This window comes from Lithohypha guttulata, assembly GCF_036872675.1.
Source record: "Lithohypha guttulata strain CCFEE 5908 chromosome Unknown scaffold_5, whole genome shotgun sequence".
Classification (NCBI taxonomy): Eukaryota; Fungi; Ascomycota; class Eurotiomycetes; order Chaetothyriales; family Trichomeriaceae; genus Lithohypha; species Lithohypha guttulata.
The window spans coordinates 376,712-392,810 of NW_027042754.1; the positions used below are offsets into that span (position 1 = coordinate 376,712).

General features: G+C 48.8%; 7 protein-coding genes across 7 annotated transcripts; 5 read left to right on the forward strand and 2 right to left on the reverse strand.

Annotated features, from left to right (window-relative positions):
- Window positions 1-409: 409 nt before the first annotated feature.
- NPY1_2 (NADH pyrophosphatase) lies at window positions 410-2,326 on the reverse strand (the record flags this gene model as incomplete). Its single annotated transcript, XM_064900910.1, has 2 exons — window positions 410-1,569; window positions 1,831-2,326. 2 exons carry the CDS (start codon window positions 2,324-2,326, stop codon window positions 410-412), a joined length of 1,656 nt encoding a protein of 551 aa, XP_064751986.1.
- Window positions 2,327-2,822: 496 nt separating this feature from the next.
- On the forward strand, window positions 2,823-4,787 carry MES1 (methionine--tRNA ligase mes1; the record flags this gene model as incomplete). Its single annotated transcript, XM_064900911.1, has 1 exon — window positions 2,823-4,787. The coding sequence occupies one exon, from the start codon at window positions 2,823-2,825 to the stop codon at window positions 4,785-4,787; it is 1,965 nt and encodes a 654-aa protein (XP_064751987.1).
- A 1,009-nt stretch (window positions 4,788-5,796) lies between these two features.
- LTR64_006583 (uncharacterized protein) lies at window positions 5,797-6,759 on the forward strand (the record flags this gene model as incomplete). Its single annotated transcript, XM_064900912.1, has 2 exons — window positions 5,797-5,896; window positions 5,954-6,759. 2 exons carry the CDS (start codon window positions 5,797-5,799, stop codon window positions 6,757-6,759), a joined length of 906 nt encoding a protein of 301 aa, XP_064751988.1.
- Window positions 6,760-6,819: 60 nt separating this feature from the next.
- LTR64_006584 (uncharacterized protein) lies at window positions 6,820-8,703 on the reverse strand (the record flags this gene model as incomplete). The annotated part of the gene is made up of 2 exons (XM_064900913.1): window positions 6,820-7,954; window positions 8,048-8,703. The coding sequence occupies 2 exons, from the start codon at window positions 8,701-8,703 to the stop codon at window positions 6,820-6,822; spliced, it is 1,791 nt and encodes a 596-aa protein (XP_064751989.1).
- A 928-nt stretch (window positions 8,704-9,631) lies between these two features.
- Window positions 9,632-10,389, forward strand: LTR64_006585 (uncharacterized protein; the record flags this gene model as incomplete). Its single annotated transcript, XM_064900914.1, has 3 exons — window positions 9,632-9,849; window positions 9,893-10,073; window positions 10,120-10,389. 3 exons carry the CDS (start codon window positions 9,632-9,634, stop codon window positions 10,387-10,389), a joined length of 669 nt encoding a protein of 222 aa, XP_064751990.1.
- A 329-nt stretch (window positions 10,390-10,718) lies between these two features.
- On the forward strand, window positions 10,719-12,020 carry LTR64_006586 (uncharacterized protein; the record flags this gene model as incomplete). The annotated part of the gene is made up of 1 exon (XM_064900915.1): window positions 10,719-12,020. One exon carries the CDS (start codon window positions 10,719-10,721, stop codon window positions 12,018-12,020), a length of 1,302 nt encoding a protein of 433 aa, XP_064751991.1.
- Window positions 12,021-12,492: 472 nt separating this feature from the next.
- LTR64_006587 (uncharacterized protein) lies at window positions 12,493-14,164 on the forward strand (the record flags this gene model as incomplete). Its single annotated transcript, XM_064900916.1, has 2 exons — window positions 12,493-13,168; window positions 13,218-14,164. 2 exons carry the CDS (start codon window positions 12,493-12,495, stop codon window positions 14,162-14,164), a joined length of 1,623 nt encoding a protein of 540 aa, XP_064751992.1.
- Between the last annotated feature and the right edge of the window lie 1,935 nt (window positions 14,165-16,099).

The window sequence follows — 16,099 nt, forward strand, 5'->3', positions numbered from 1 at the left end:
ATGCACGACTTGGCATATCACAGAGTAACGAATGTTCAACCAGTGTTGCAGGAATTGGCCTTCGCCAAGCTATCGCAGCCCCAACCAAGCAGATGGAGATTAGTCGCTTCCACATTGTGAGCGAGGTCCACTCGGTAGATACATAATTTACATAGACAGACTTATGACCGCCAAAGATGGGGCAAGTATTTGACGCATACCTAAAGGCACACGGAGTATTGCCGATGCAACACTGCTCCTATCGCGAGGTGATGACGAGAATAACAACAGTCCTGGACATTCATTCTACCGACGGCCTTCGAACCTGCGTGCCTCTGAAGTTTGTAAGCGTCCGCGTAGTACGTGCCCTGGAGCCGAGTATGGGAATTGAGCAACCAGCAGTTGTGCTCACTGCTAGCTCACATCCATCTCAAAGCCTCCTACCAAACAGCTTGATTACTCCTCTCAATGTTCTATGGGCCATCAGCTTGTCGGACGGCAATCTGATTCCTGTCCAGCCTTTCGGCGGGTCTTCCCACATAGCATGCCCCTGATCCAGTGCATCTTTGACCTCATCGAGCTCAAACCATCTTGCTTCTCCGAGCTCATTCTCGGGATAAGAGATGACCTCGTCCTCTTTGCTATTGCACTGCGCAATCGTACCGACTAGCAAGGTGCTAGGATATGGCCAAGCCTGACTTGAGTGGATCTGTACGTTGTGAACTTTGACACCACTTTCCTCCCAGACTTCTCTGCGAGTTGCCGACTCCATCGACTCGGCAGGCTCAACAAAGCCTGACAAGCACGAAAAGTAGTTCTCTGCCCACCTCTTCCCACGACCAAGCAGGACTCGGCGACCGTCAGCGGAGACGGCAGCAGCGATAAGTGTAGGATCCGTTCTCGGATAAGCGGTATTGTGAAGACCTGTCCTCGTTGGGCAGTTGCGTGGTGGACGATGTGGATGAGCTGCATCTTTCGGTGGACAAATGATTTTAGTACCACCTTGGACCAGAAGTGTTGGCGAACCGCACGCAGAACAAAATATATTTCTCTGAGCCCAATCTAGGTAGCTTCTTGCCTGAGCGTACAGCGAGGATTGCTGATAGGAGAGACTAAGATCAACCCTTGTGGGTGGGAAGGATGTTTGAGTGCTAGTGAGCATAGAGAGCTCTTCCTCACGTAAATTACTGCAATCCAGAGCAAAATAGGGAGTGCCAGTATACGACTGAGAGGACTCGGTCGGCAAAGAAACACCAGGAACTTCAACGTCCAGTCCCATGAATACTAGTGTTGGCGAAGTGAGAGTGCTGTCAAACTTCTCAATCCGGGTCCTCTCAGACTCAGCATAAGGTTCACCAATCAGTGATTGCACATCCTCATATGAGAGGAGCACGATCTGGCCATCTGTACCTCTGAGTGGGTTGAGCTCAAACATGCAAAGGTACTTGGCAGACCTATGCTGTGAAGCCAGATGGAGAAGCTCATTGGCCGAGCGAAGGAAGGAGAGTCGCGAGAGCGGTGAAGTGGTGAAGTATGCATCATAAATATTCTGGCCTTCGAAATGTTTGCCAGCCAGTTTAGGCATACTGTCTAGATCAGCAGTCGAAAGAGACTGTCACCTTTCGTTGCAGTTGTTGGTATATACCAGCTCCTAGTTGGAAAGATACATACGTCGAGCATGCATGGCCGCAAGCTTGATCTCCGCGATTAAGCTTTTGCGGGGAAGCCATTAGCGTGCACCCGAGTACAAAAATGGACGAGAGATTGATCATCTGGCTTCAAGTATAATTTTCGCTCTTTAATGGACATACCTGGTCTTGGTGAGTCAGACTCAATGTCTGGCACTCAAACCTTTGCTCTCCTCGATACCACCAACAGCGACTGCTGCTGTCTCTACTTGTAAAGGCTCGCCGATGATGGCTGCAACGACCTTTGCCTTGGCTTGTGCTCTGGCAAGGCGATCATCGAATTCGGTAACAGCCGGATCAGAATTGTTTGTTGCGATCGAGTCACCGTTGGTCAGCAGAAGGAGTGCTTCAATGTGCTTCATCAGGCGACTGTTCTTGGCAAGCCCAGAGTCGCATACACGACTGATGATAGCATGTCGATTTGAGGATGAGTTCCGTAGGGACTGGTTAGCACCATCCTGGTTCTGTCGCGCCTGCCAGACCAGAGCTCTACCGTGTAATTTGCCAATTTCTAGTGCTTTCTCGTAACCTTTCTCAACACCAAAGACTTTGCCTTCTACGACACCAGCATGCTCACCATCAGCAAGTCCTGCGTCGTAGCCTTCTTGATAGAAATTGTCTTCGAGACCAAGCAGCTCATCAAAAAGATCGGCAGACATGTTGCGTGAGGTTTCGAAGTTCAACTCACGCTCGCTCGATTCCCGAGACCAAACGAGCCAGAATCGAGGTGCTGCCCTCTGACTCGGCGTCTGTAGATAGAAAACGACGTCTATGGTACACGATACCACAATCACAGAGGTCAACGAAACCGAAGGACAAATGTTTGAACGCTAGTGGCTAAAGTCCGGGCCAGCTTTCTGCACTGACCCCGCGCTCATACTTTTATGACACACTTTCAAGCACGAGTCGCGTTTCCACAGAACCTGACAACAACACCACACAGAGTGCGCTTTTTTCGGCCTCAACGACAAAAACACATTAGGCGCGCCTCTGGGGACAGACAACGATCAACAATCCACCCTCCTACTAGTTGCGATCACTCCTAAATTGTTATACACTGCCCCTGTAAGAAAAACACGTTTTGGTAGTCAAGAACAATCGCACGTGCCTCTTACCCCTGCATTCTTGGTACGGCTTTCACAACCTTGACCAGTGATGGGGAGTGAGAAGATACTGCCGAAGGAAGGGCAGAGGAATATCTTGATCACCTCTGCCCTTCCATACGTCAACAATGTGCCACACCTTGGTAACATTGTCGGAAGTGTTCTGAGCGCAGACGTCTTCTCAAGATACAACAAAGCCCGGGGCAGACCAACCCTGTTCATATGCGGTACCGACGAGTATGGCACGGCAACGGAGACAAAGGCCCTGGAAGAGAAGGTAACCCCAGAAGAGCTATGCGCAAAGTACAACAAAATTCACGCCGAAGTGTACGAATGGTTTGAGATTGGCTTTGATATCTTCGGAAGGACACCTACCAAGCAACATACCGAGATATCACAACGTATATTTCTCCAGTTACACGAAAAGGGTCTGTTGGCGGAGCACATCAACAACCAGCCTTTTTGTCCTCAGCACGAACGATTCCTTGCAGACCGGTTCATCGAGGGTACCTGTCCTTACTGCAGCTATGACGATGCTCGAGGCGATCAATGCGACAAGTGCGGTAAATTGCTCGACCCGTTGCAGCTTATCAACCCCAGATGCAAAGTAGATGGTGCCACTCCAGTGGTGAAAGAGACAAAACACATATACCTCAAACTCGACAAATTGCAGCCCAGCACCGAAGAATGGGTCAACGCCTCGATAGAGAAGGGCGCCTGGTCAAGAAACGCAGCCATCATCACAAGAGACTGGCTTGGGAAGGGCTTGCAAGAAAGAGGTATCACCCGTGATCTTGCCTGGGGTGTGCCTGTTCCACTACAAGGTTTCGAGAAGAAAGTCTTCTACGTCTGGTTCGAGGCCTGCATCGGCTATCCTTCTATCACTGCCAATTACACTGAGCAATGGGAGCAGTGGTGGAAGAACCCAGATAATGTTCAGCTATACCAGTTTCTCGGAAAAGACAACGTGCCATTCCACTCCATCATCTTTCCAGCCTGTCAAATAGGAACCGAAGACAATTGGACTAGACTGCATCACCTTTCAGCCACAGAATATCTCAATTATGAGAATGGAAAGTTTAGCAAAAGTCGAGGTGTGGGTGTGTTTGGCAACAATGCTAAAGAAACTGGCGTGCCACCAGACGTTTGGCGCTACTTCCTCCTCAAGAACAGACCTGAATCTGCCGATACACAATTCGAGTGGCGCTCCTTCATCGACTCCAACAACTCGGAACTACTCGCGAACCTGGGTAATTTCGTCAACCGTATCATCAAGCTGGTGAACTCACCAAAAGCCTACAACAGTATCATACCCAACTTCGATCCTGATAACCTACCAGAATCCTTTGCTCCACACCTTGAAGAAATCACTACTGGGCTAAAGGAGTACCTGGTCGAAATGGATGCGGTGCATATACGTTCCGGGTTGGATAAAGCCATGAAACTGTCATCCGCTGGAAATGGTCTGATACAAGCATTCAAGCTAGACAATGCGTTAATCGCCAGCGAGCCGGAACTTGCTGCGGCCGTAGCTGCGACAGCCATCAACCTCATATATCTCACCTCTGCCATTTTCGAACCATATCTTCCTGCCACCAGCAAATCGATAAGAGAACAGCTTGACATGCCATTCCTACGGATTCCTTCAGAAGAGGACATTGCGAACGGATGGAAGCCAACATATATCAAACCTGGACACAAGATTGGCAAGGCAGCATACCTATTCACCCGTATCGATGAGAAGAAAGCAGACGAATGGCGCGACCTTTTCGGCGGAAACCAGGCAGAGCGAGAAAAGAAGAGAAAAGCTGAAGCTGAAGCGGCTGCCAAGAAAGCGGCCCAGAAAGAGATGGTCAAAGCTAAGAAAGCTCAGAAGAAGAATGCTGGCGTAGAGAATAGTGCCAAAGGGGGTGCAGATGGCAAGGACATGGCAAACGCCGCAACTGAGCCTGGGGATGACGCTGCTCTTAAGGGCGTTTCAGACGGCGTCGCGCAGGTCACCATTCCCACATCTTAAGAACTCGAGATATAGCTGAGATTGAGATTGAGCTCAATATAGACGCAATAGTGCTATATTTGGTCGTGCAAGCTCTGTCACTCTAACGTCCACGGTTCCGTCGTACTATTGTGGGTTCAAATCACTCTTCCAGCTTCTCTCTGAAGCGACACCAACCACATCATGCCCAATGCAGTATCGTCTCCTCTTTGTGTTGGCAACAGTTGCAGTATAGTGATGCATCACCAAACGATGGAGTACCGACTCAAGCCTCGTATCCATTTCTCACCGCGCTCGCTGTCTATGTGCTCGCCAACGACTCAACCAGCACACATCCCTAGTGGTGTCGCAAGTTCTCCCAAGAAGCTGACAAGGGCCAATTTGTGAAGAGGTCGAGCATGCTCATATCTTGACCTGTGAATCGTTACACAGTACTAAGGTCATTCTCGGCCTTGGGCATATGCCAAGCGAAGCAAACGCGGATAAGTTGCCGTATTCTGGTACTGTCCGAATACAGTATGCGGCCAGCCGGAAAGCAATAAGTATTACGTTAAAATTCATCACGACTTCGTCATCCTTCCAGGTTTCATCCTTCCCTTCAGCTTCTCGAACTGCTTGATACTGAATTTTATCGGCAACACTGTCCTTTCCCAGTGATGAACTCTAAATTTTCTACGTGCTTTGAATTCCTGTGTGACGTGGCCATCAGGGTCTTGAGCCTTGAGCCACAAGCCGCGAGCCAAAGGAACTTGAACTACCTTCAGTACCTGCATGACGAGCGAGCAGTGACCCCTACGAATTTTGCTACGTTCTTGGCTCTTATATCTGTAGATGCTTGGGTATATGAGTATTCTGTTTACTGGTTTACATCACGGTCTTCCCCTTGTGACATTGGCCACTGAAAAGAACCTGAAAATCTCACGCTGACCACAGGGTCCCTATTCCCAGGCGACACCAAAACTTAATCCAAACAGAAGACGACGTCGAGCTCAACTAGAATTGATTCGAGAGATTAAGTCAAGACACAACAATGGGTGATAGCAACGACAACAGCAAGAACCCTGTCGGGGACGTTACTACCTCCAAAGCAGATAATCAAGAAGCTGTTCACATGCTAATCTTCGAGACTGGTAAGTAGTAGTAGCAACCAATCTTCGCCGAACGAGCGTCTCTAACTCAAGCCCCAGACGAGCCACACCCCGAAACGAAAGATCGCAAAGGCGGCGGATTCGCCAAAGTGTTCGACGAACTATTCACCAAAGCTGGCTCAGAGCACGACCCCCCGCTTTCCATCGAAACATCCATGCACTATGTCGTCGACGATCCCGATAATGGCCACAACGGCCACGTACCCAACACAGACGAGATTCCAGAGTCTATCAAAGCCATACTAATCACCGGCTCGATGTACGACGCCCACGGCAACGACAAATGGGTAAAGCAACTACTCAGTCTTCTCGAGGAAGTCTGGACCAAGCGGCCAGACGTCCTTCTCAGCGGTGTATGTTTCGGCCATCAAATCCTCAGCAGAATGCTCGGGTCAAAAGTCGAAGGACATCCAAGCGGGAAATGGGAACTTGCTCACACCGAGATGAGTCTCACCCCTGTGGGCCAGAAGCTCTTCCGGACCGATGACAAGAAACTTTCTTTACATCAAATGCATCAGGATCAAGTCACGACCAAGCCGTCCTCGGAAACCACATCGCTCCTAAAAGAGGGTCAGAAAGTTCACGTTTGGGCCAGTACGGAACATACCGAGATTCAGGGTTTGTATATCCGTGATCGTCTGTTCACGACTCAGGGTCATTTGGGTTTCGATGAGCAGATGGTGCGCAGACAAATAGAGATGCGGGAGGAAAGTGGTAGTATCGAAGGTGATGAGACGGAACGTGCTGCGGAAGCAAAAGAAAGTGCCCACTTGAAGCATGATGGAGAAGTGGTTGCTGCAGCTATTCTAAGGTTCTTTCATGGGGATGATCATGATGTGGATTAAGGCTCTTTCGTAGTCGGATAGTTTAATACAGTTCAAAAACATCTAATACTACTCTGAAGTCTACGAAGCGATCTTGCCCAGAACACCCTCCCACGCCCTCAGGACAATCTGGCCAGACTTCGGCTCATCCGGCCGTCCCTTAACATAAGTGCTACATGCCCAGAATTCCATCTTACCCGTAGGCACTCCCCATGTCTGCTCCTTTCCTGAGAAATTCAGCACCACGAGCCACTTCTCCCCAGCCTTGCTCGTCCTCACATATGCATAGATATTCGCATTATCCTTTGCGACTTCCTCAAAATCTCCGTACACGAACACATCTGCGTGCTCTTTTCGATCTTTCAATCCACGCTGCCAGAACTGCCATGTGCTTAGTTCATCTTCGGATTGGTAGTTCATTTGGGATTCGACGTTGATTGTCTTCCAGTCGTCCATGAGGCGCATCCAGGGTTTTGTGTCGGCGTCGCAGAAGCCGGCGTTCGGTTTGGTCGACCATTGCATTGGTGTTCTGGCGTGGTCGCGTGCTTTCATCTGGATGATCTTTCTGGAGTGCTTGAGCATTTCTGGGTTGTCCTTGTAGATGTTCTGACATTTCTCCCAATAGTTGATTGTTTCGACGTCTTTGTATTCCCGAGAAGGGTCCCAGTCCATTGATGCGTTGCGCATGCCGATTTCCTCGCCTTGGTAGACGAAGATTGTGCCTCCGAGCGTGGTTTGCATGAGAGCTAGGAGTTTTGCACCCTTGTCGCGGTAGTGATCGCTGTCGTCTGTGTATCTGCTGATTGATCGTGGGTTGTCGTGATTCTCGATGAAAACACTGTTCCAGCCATCGCGGTCGATCATCACTCTTTGCCAATGCGTTATGATGTTCTTCATTTCCTTGACGTCCCACTCTTTCAGCGCCATACGAACGTTAGGCTTATCAATATCAACGAGCGTGAAGATGAAGATCATGTTGAGCTCTTTTGCGTTGGCACCCACTGTTCGAAGGATCTCGTCTTCAGAGTTGATACCAGGCATTTCACCGACCGTGATGGTGTTGTATTTAGAGAGAACCTTGTCGTGCATTTCTCTTAGGTAGTCGTGAAGCTTCGGTCCATTCGCGAAAAACTGCGTACCTGGCTGATAGCTGTGTGTCTTCGGATCAAGCACAATAGGGGCATCGGGATATGTTGGTACTTTGGAGATGAAATTTCTGGTGTAGAAGTAAGTCAGTCAATCAGTTGTAAAACAGCAAGACAATGACAACAGCAAGACAATGACAACAGCATAACATGGGATAACTCACATAACGTCCATGCGGAAGCCAGCCACACCTCGAGACAGCCAGAAATGCATGACGTCCCAAACAGCTTCTCGTACCTCAGGGTTCTCCCAGTTTAGATCAGGCTGTTCAGCAGTAAAGATGCTGAGATAATATTGAGCGGTCTCGGTGTCGTAGGTCCATGCACTTGATGCTTCACCCAAGATTCGTGCCCAATTGTTCGGCTCAACCGTTGTGCCTCCCTCAGACCTGGACTTCGGATCCTTCCATATATACCAATCGCGTTTCGGGTTGTCTCTGCTGGACCGCGACTCAAGAAACCAGGGGTGCATGTTGCTCGTGTGGTTGAACACAACGTCCATCATGAGCTTCATATCTCGTTTTCCTAACTCTGCAATGAGATTATCGACATCTTCTAGGCTTCCATAGATCTCGTCGATGTCTGTATATGAGGCGATGTCGTATCCCATGTCGGCTTGTGGAGATTTGTAGATTGGCGATGTCCAAACCACATCTACACCAAGCTCTTTCAGATAGTCGAGCTTCGATGTGATACCATTGACAGTACCCCAGCCAATGTTCTGTTCATTCTTGGCTCCAGGATGTGCTTGGAAAGAAGCAGGGTATATTTGGTAAACAACAGCCTCTTTCCACCACTTTGGTGTGCTGTAGGTTGACATATTTGTGTTAGCCGAGTCCTATTTTCCTGATTGGATAAGGTCAGAGACAATTCAAAACGAGATGCAGTAAGTCCAATAGCTGACGATGAAGAAGAGCGCGCAGTGTTGTGAAAACAGATGTGGTTTTCCTTCACTCTAATTCAATCAAAATTTCGAAACAGGACGCTTTGTTGCGAATTTGATTCTTAGCAGTCCGAGCTGACCTGCATCTTCTTGAGCATGAGTACCGCTCGAAGGCACCTCGGTCTTGGACATTCATGACTTTTCGAGGTCGAATTGAAGGAGAGAACTGAGTCTGATGACGTGTTGATTTGCATATCATCCTGGGATGACAAAACGCGTAGATCTCAATGTACACTTTGCAGTATCCTTTCTGTAAAGACTTCAGTCATCGCGCCAGATCTTGAAAGTTCTACAGTCTAGATGCGCGTTATCAGACTTTCTATGACAGCTTCTGACAAAGAGTCCTCGAACGATCAGGGGATGTTCAGTGACAGACTGACGCTTTGTAATTATCATACAGGAGTACTCTTCAATAACGGTGTATTCACGCGTTGCACAGCTCTTGTTAGACTACGAGAGACCCACTAATACATATACTGTTTGTTTTGACGACCGGTGTCATTGGTACCACTACTTAGTACGTGTGCAGTCACCTGGCAGATGGCCAACAGCAGCAGTGAGATGAGCCGTTCCGGCTCAACTTCTGCCCGAAGAATGCGGGCACAACCTTGTCGAACGCTGTGCTCAAGCTTCACGGAAGAACAGATCACAAAGCGGCAGTGACCATGACGGTCATCTATAATGTTGTTTGTGGACAATATACCTGACAGTTTTGTATAAATTGCCCAGGTCTCTCGTCAAAGGAAAGCTGTAGCACTCATCTTCATTGACTTCAGAGAATCCAACTAACAAGCAATTTTCGATCATGAAGGTCATCCTGACAGGCTCGACTGGTTTTCTAGGCTCGGAAGTGCTGAAACAATGCTGCGCATCGTCCGAGATAACTTCGGTTATTGCACTCACCCGACGGCCGCTTGCTGGAGAAGTGGCTCACGACAAGCTGCAGAACCTCGTGATGGCGGATTTTAGGATCTATTCTTCGGAAGTGGTTGCAGCTATATCAGGCGCCGATGCGTGTATTTGGTCAGTGCACGATTATCCACAAGACCTAATGCTAACAAGTTAGGTGTCTTGGTGGGACTGCAGCTGATATTGAAGTTGACTATCCTGTCGCGTTTTGTCAGGCTGTGACACAAAATTGGTCGTCTAGAACCAAGCCATTTCGATATGTGCATTGCAGCGGCGTTCTCGCAGAAAAGGATCAAAACAAACGATTGTGGTTTCTCGAGGAAGGCCGTCATGCTAAGGTATTATCTCGACTCTTGTAAGAGGACATCCCTAACGTTATCTCAGGGTCGAGCAGAAACACTGCTTGTCGAATTCGCTACAGCAGAAGAGCAGCGTGGTCTATGGCAATCATATGTCATGCGACCTTCCATGATTATGCCGACAGATCCCAGCATCGCTCAGAAGCTCCTGGGACGTCTCTTGGGCTCGGTCAACGTCGACGATCTTGGGAGAGCTTCAATCGTTCTGGCAAGCCATGGCGATGAGTCGAATTTTGCCGAAAACGGCGACCTCGTGCGGCTTGGTAGTTCGACTTCACTGTATAAACATCCTTAACGCGCAGTCGCAGACACAGCCAAAGCTACGAAACCCAACCTGTGTTCCTGATGGCCCTTAGCAGATAGGGTACTGCTTTTGCGGAAGCGGAACTATTCCGAATGTGGAACAAGCACCGTCTCCGGGACCTCGCACTTCACAACTTGCAGCCCACCAAACAGCCACTTTGAAGCTCGTTGACCACGCTCCCCGGATATCTGATAACAGCCATCTTTATGTATTAGACTTCTCGGATAAACGATAACAGACACATTCCTTTAAGAACACCCCCTGAGACTGTCCGTGATTCCATAACGTCAAAAACCATTTCTAACGCTGCGACATCAAACATGGGTCTTAAATCGTGGTTTCCGATTCCCAAATCAAGCGGCTTCTCGCTAGCGAATATTCCGTTTGGCATCATCTCTACGTCGGGCAATGCAACTCAACGAGCAGCCGTGGCTATTGGCGAGCATTGTTTAGATCTGGGACGTCTCGCGGTACGAGATGGCTTTAGTGAATGTGAAACGAAGGAACAATGGCAGACCATATTTTCCCAACCAACATTAAATAGCTTCGCCGCGCTCGGTCGACCAGTACATCGGTCTGTACGCAAGTACATTCAAGACCTCCTGCGGGAAGATACGCCTTTTCCGCAAATACTCAAGGACAACCAAGAACTGCAGGACTCATGCATATTCAAACAGGACGAGGTTACCATGCACTTGCCAATGCAGATTGGTGACTACACAGATTTTTATGCCGGCAAGAATCACGCCTACACCATGGGTTGCATTCTCAGAGATCCTAAAAACGCGTTGCAACCAAATTACATGCATTTACCTGTTGCTTACCACAGCAGAGCATCGTCAGTGGTTGTCAGTGGAACTCCAGTTGTGCGACCGAACGGGCAGATTTTGGAAAATCCTGCTGCAGAAGTTAAAAAGCCCGTTTTTAAGCCGACTCAGAGGCTGGACATCGAACTAGAGCTCGGCGCTTTTATTTGCAAGCCAAACCAGATGGGTCAGCCTGTACCTATTGCAGAAGCAGAGGAAAACATATTTGGACTAGTGCTGCTAAACGACTGGTCGGCTCGAGATATTCAGGCATGGGAGTATGTTCCTCTTGGTCCCTTCAACGCCAAGAATTTCGCTTCGACAATCTCTCCATGGGTGTGCTTGATCGACGCGCTGGAGCCTTTCAGGACGGAGGGTATCAAGAACGAGAACGAACTCTTGCCGTACCTACAAGAAAGGAATACCAAGAACGTTTTCGATATCCGGTTACAGGTTGAGTTGACGCCAAAGGGGGGGAAACCTTCTGTCATCTCCAACAGCAATGGCAAGTATCTAGTATATTCTTTCCCACAAATGTTGGCTCATCACACCATTGGTGGTTGCCCAATGAACGTTGGAGATCTCATTGGCTCAGGCACAATCTCAGGCACTGACCCAGGCACACAAGGTGCAATGGTAGAGATCACAAAAGGTGGAAAGGAGACTATCCAGCTTGAAGGCGGCGAGGAGCGGAAGTTCTTGCAGGACGGTGATACGATGATTATACGCGGCGTGTGTGGTAATGAGGAGGATGGACTTGTTGGCTTCGGAGACTGCACAGCCACAATCCTACCTGCACCCAAGCTTTACCAATAAAAATGGCGATTGTTGTGCGCAGTAATTACTTCCCACCATGCATGTAGCTGATCTCAGTCCCAGTTTCATCGTTCTGCAAACGAAGTCATCGAAGGCAGAGAATGACGCATTTCGGTCCTGGCAGCCAGCACTCTGACGATCAATAATCCTTCCATTCCGCACAATGTTTGCTCAAATAGTAGGTTTCCGTGTGACATATCCACCAATCAACAAACATGGATCCAACTCCTACCCCAGTTTTAGGTAACGCGGTGCAATTCCGTTGCCCTATTTGCGGGGACATACATGTTCGTCTACATCTCTTGGCTATACTTCTTTTCATATCTGTTTTATAGTGCTGTTAAAAGTCAGAGACCGATCAAGGACCAAGTCTATCTGCCACAAACAAGGAACACTCAGGAGATAGGCTATAAGCTCTGGCGAAACTGAGCACACTAGCTGCACCGATCCACCCACTAATCAATATCCAGTCATGGCCGTTGAAATTGTGGAGGATGTTCCATCGAGTCAAGCGATGACATTATTTTCCCGACTCAATAGCACAACATTGTCCTTCTTGCTGCTATCCGTCGTCTTCGTTCTGGTCAAGCTCGCGAACCGGACAGATCAGCCAAAGATCAAAGGGCTCCCAGAGATACCTGGAGTGCCTATCTTTGGTAATCTTTTGCAATTAGGGTCGGATCATGCGCGGGTGGCAGGGAAATGGGCGAAACAGTATGGATGGCCTGTCTTCCAGACACGTCTCGGCAACCGACGCATCATCTTTGCGAACTCTTTCGACAGTGTTAAGCACTTCTGGGTGACGAACCAATCTTCATTGATCTCTCGTCCAACCTTGTATACTTTCCACAGCGTTGTCAGTACCAGTCAGGGATTCACAATTGGCACATCACCATGGGACGAGAGCTGCAAGCGAAGGAGAAAGGCTGCTGCTACAGCTTTGAACAGGCCAGCTGTGCAGAGCTATATGCCACACGTCGACCTTGAATCGACCTTTGCCATCAAGGATATGTACGGGGACTGCAAGATGGGAACGGTTGATCTTGACCCAAGGAAATATTTCCATCGATTTGCATTGAACACGAGCTTGACTCTCAATTATGGTATACGTATCGACGGAGGTATCGACGAGAAACTTCTGCGAGAAGGTATGATACTACAGGAATGTTTCAGTAGACAAACGCTAACAACCAGCAGTCGTCCACGTAGAGAGGGTGGTGTCGAATTTCCGAAGCACGTCCAACAACTGGCAAGACTATATACCCCTGCTCCGACTTCCATTAATTAGTCGTCAAAACACAGACGCAGTATCGTATCGAGCTCGTCGAGACGCGTACTTGACGACTTTTCTCGATATGCTGAAAGAAAGAATTGCGAACGGCACCGATAAGCCTTGCATTACAGGTACCATTTTGAAAGATCCGGAAGCGAAGCTCAATGATGCCGAGATCAAGTCAATATGTCTCACCATGGTGTCGGCAGGCATAGACACAGTGCCAGGCAACTTAATTATGGGCATTGGTTATCTCGCATCACCTGAAGGCCAGCACATCCAGCAAAAAGCGTACGAAGAGATCATGAAAGTTTACCCTAATGACGGCGAAGCATGGGAAAAGTGCCTGTACGAAGAGAAAGTACCATATATCACAGCTTTGACTAAAGAAATCCTGCGCTTCTGGACAGTCATTCCTATCTGCCTGCCAAGGACCAGCATTAAGGATATTGAGTACAACGGTGCAACTATCCCAGCAGGCTCTGTCTTCTACATGAATGCGTGGGCTGCTGATTACGATGACACACATTTCAAGGATCCCAACAGATTTATGCCTGAGCGATACTTGGACGATCAGGAAGGTAGCGGAACACCTCACTATGGATATGGCGCTGGCAGCCGCATGTGCGTTGGTTCTCATCTTGGAAATCGGGAGATCTACACTGTGTTCTTGCGAATATTGACAGCATTCGAGGTTGTTCCAGCTGAGGATAAAAACGATTGGCCAATCTTGGACGCAATAGAGTGCAATTCGATTCCAACAGCACTGACCACAGAACCGAAGCCGTTCAAAGTTGGCTTCAGAATACGCAACAAGGAGAGTTTAGAGAGATGGATTAGAGAAAGTGATGAGAGGACGAAGGATCTTTAGTCGAGAATCTTTACATTTTCGTGAAGCAGTACGGATTGACATCGGCGTTGGCATCAGCAGCTTGTCGCCTGCTTGGAGTGTTGAATCAAGTATTGAGTCGTCCGTGTCACTGGCCTTTCTACTATGTATACACCTTTTGAGTTGCGTATGAGAAGTGAAGGTCACTGTCGCAGAATGCCAAGCACTTGTATTGAACTGATCTTTCGAATGCTAAATGTGGAACTGCGAATTTTTGTCTCTTGACACGCACCAAACATCCATGATAGCCATCGATGAGGCGCTGCTGTGATAGGTGACCGACTTCGTACGTCTGAGGACCTGGCGTCGCAGCTTCGCATATCACTCTGGACTGAGGCTGCCGTCCTTAAACATACGCAGGTCCTCGAAAGCTAAGTAATCATAAACGTTCCATGCACTATATAAAGAGACGCATCTCTATGGACCATTCGAGCTCTATCGTAGTGCAAAGTACCATTTTGGTTGCAGTCGTACAGACAAACTTACGAACGCCAACATCGACCTAGAGCAATATGCAAGACACAACGAATACAATCAAACAGCATGAAGTGCTAGCACAGCCTCGAGACGGTAGCACTGCGCCGTTGCACCCTCGTGCACCACGTCGACCTGGACGAGCCTGTAAAACCGATCTCATCAAATGGTCAGACAGAAAGAAATTGGCAATAGAAAGCTTGGAGAGCAAATGGAGAGAACTTAAAGAGCCGAATCACGAGGACGGGCGGGATGGAGCTGAAGGAAGCCCAGGAACCAGCAGTAAGTTTGTGTTACTCAATTCTCCCTGCATACATCCCGTGCTGCGCGGTTCGACCATGGGTTCTACCTTTGCGGTACGAGTACCAGCCCATGTGAGGACTACTGTAAGGACTGTTGCCGTCTTTCGACAACCGACACATCTTGGCCTGGATTCGGTAGAAAATTCTTGATCTGGAATGGGAAGGCCTCAATTGAAAGCGTGGTGAGCGTACCCGTGCCGTAGTCACGCAATAACAAATCCCACACTCGAATGCAGCTCGTCATGCAAACCCCGGATTGTTGATTTCGTCAGCGTTACGAATACTGGCTGAGCAAATCGAACTCAATGAAGGTAGAAGTCCTCATCTTGTAATGGGATAACACCGGGCATTCGTTGAGGAAAGCCCCGGCTTACGAGGAACGGGCACCGTACAACAACTCCGAAGACCTGAACCAAGAAGACACCCCAAACGAAGAACGATTTCCAGTTTTCTAGAAGGTTGCAAAGAATGCTTGGCTCGCCGATCCTACGATCAGAAACCGGGATCAATCGACAAGTCAAGAAGCGCGCGTCCGATGATCCCTCTTACGGTCTCTGGGCTTACGGCAAGACGAAATCAAACAGCCACGGAAAAGCCACAACGATTTAGTTAAGACTTTCCCCTCATTACTGTAACAGTTCTCAATTGTGAGCGAGCTTTCTGCTGCAGACCACCACGCTACTACGCAAACTAGCTAGCGAAAGCACTATGGCACGAGATTGTACAGAAGAAACAAGCCTGAGGTTCATGCACTGACATGACATCGCTGACAATAACGGCAAATCGGCTGCAACCATGTCCAGTGAGTGGATGCACGAGCAAGCCCAGCTCCGAGTCCGATCGACTCAATGGGTCTGGCGTCGAGGTTGGTGGAGGAAACGGCATCGGTCCATGAGCGAAATTGCCCTGATGATCACATTCTATTCGTGGATTGTTCGCGTTGCGAAATAGCTGCATGATTTCGTGGGTGCTCGCAAAAGGGCACCTGCATCGATCAAGACTTTTGTGTGAAGCTGCAGCCGCCGAAGCAAGCCCTTTGTTGCATTGATTCTGGACCCATAAGACAAAAGTATCGAGATCACGACAGCCGTGGCAGTTTGCATGCCTTCTTATGCGCGGATCACCCCAGCTGCATCTCCTC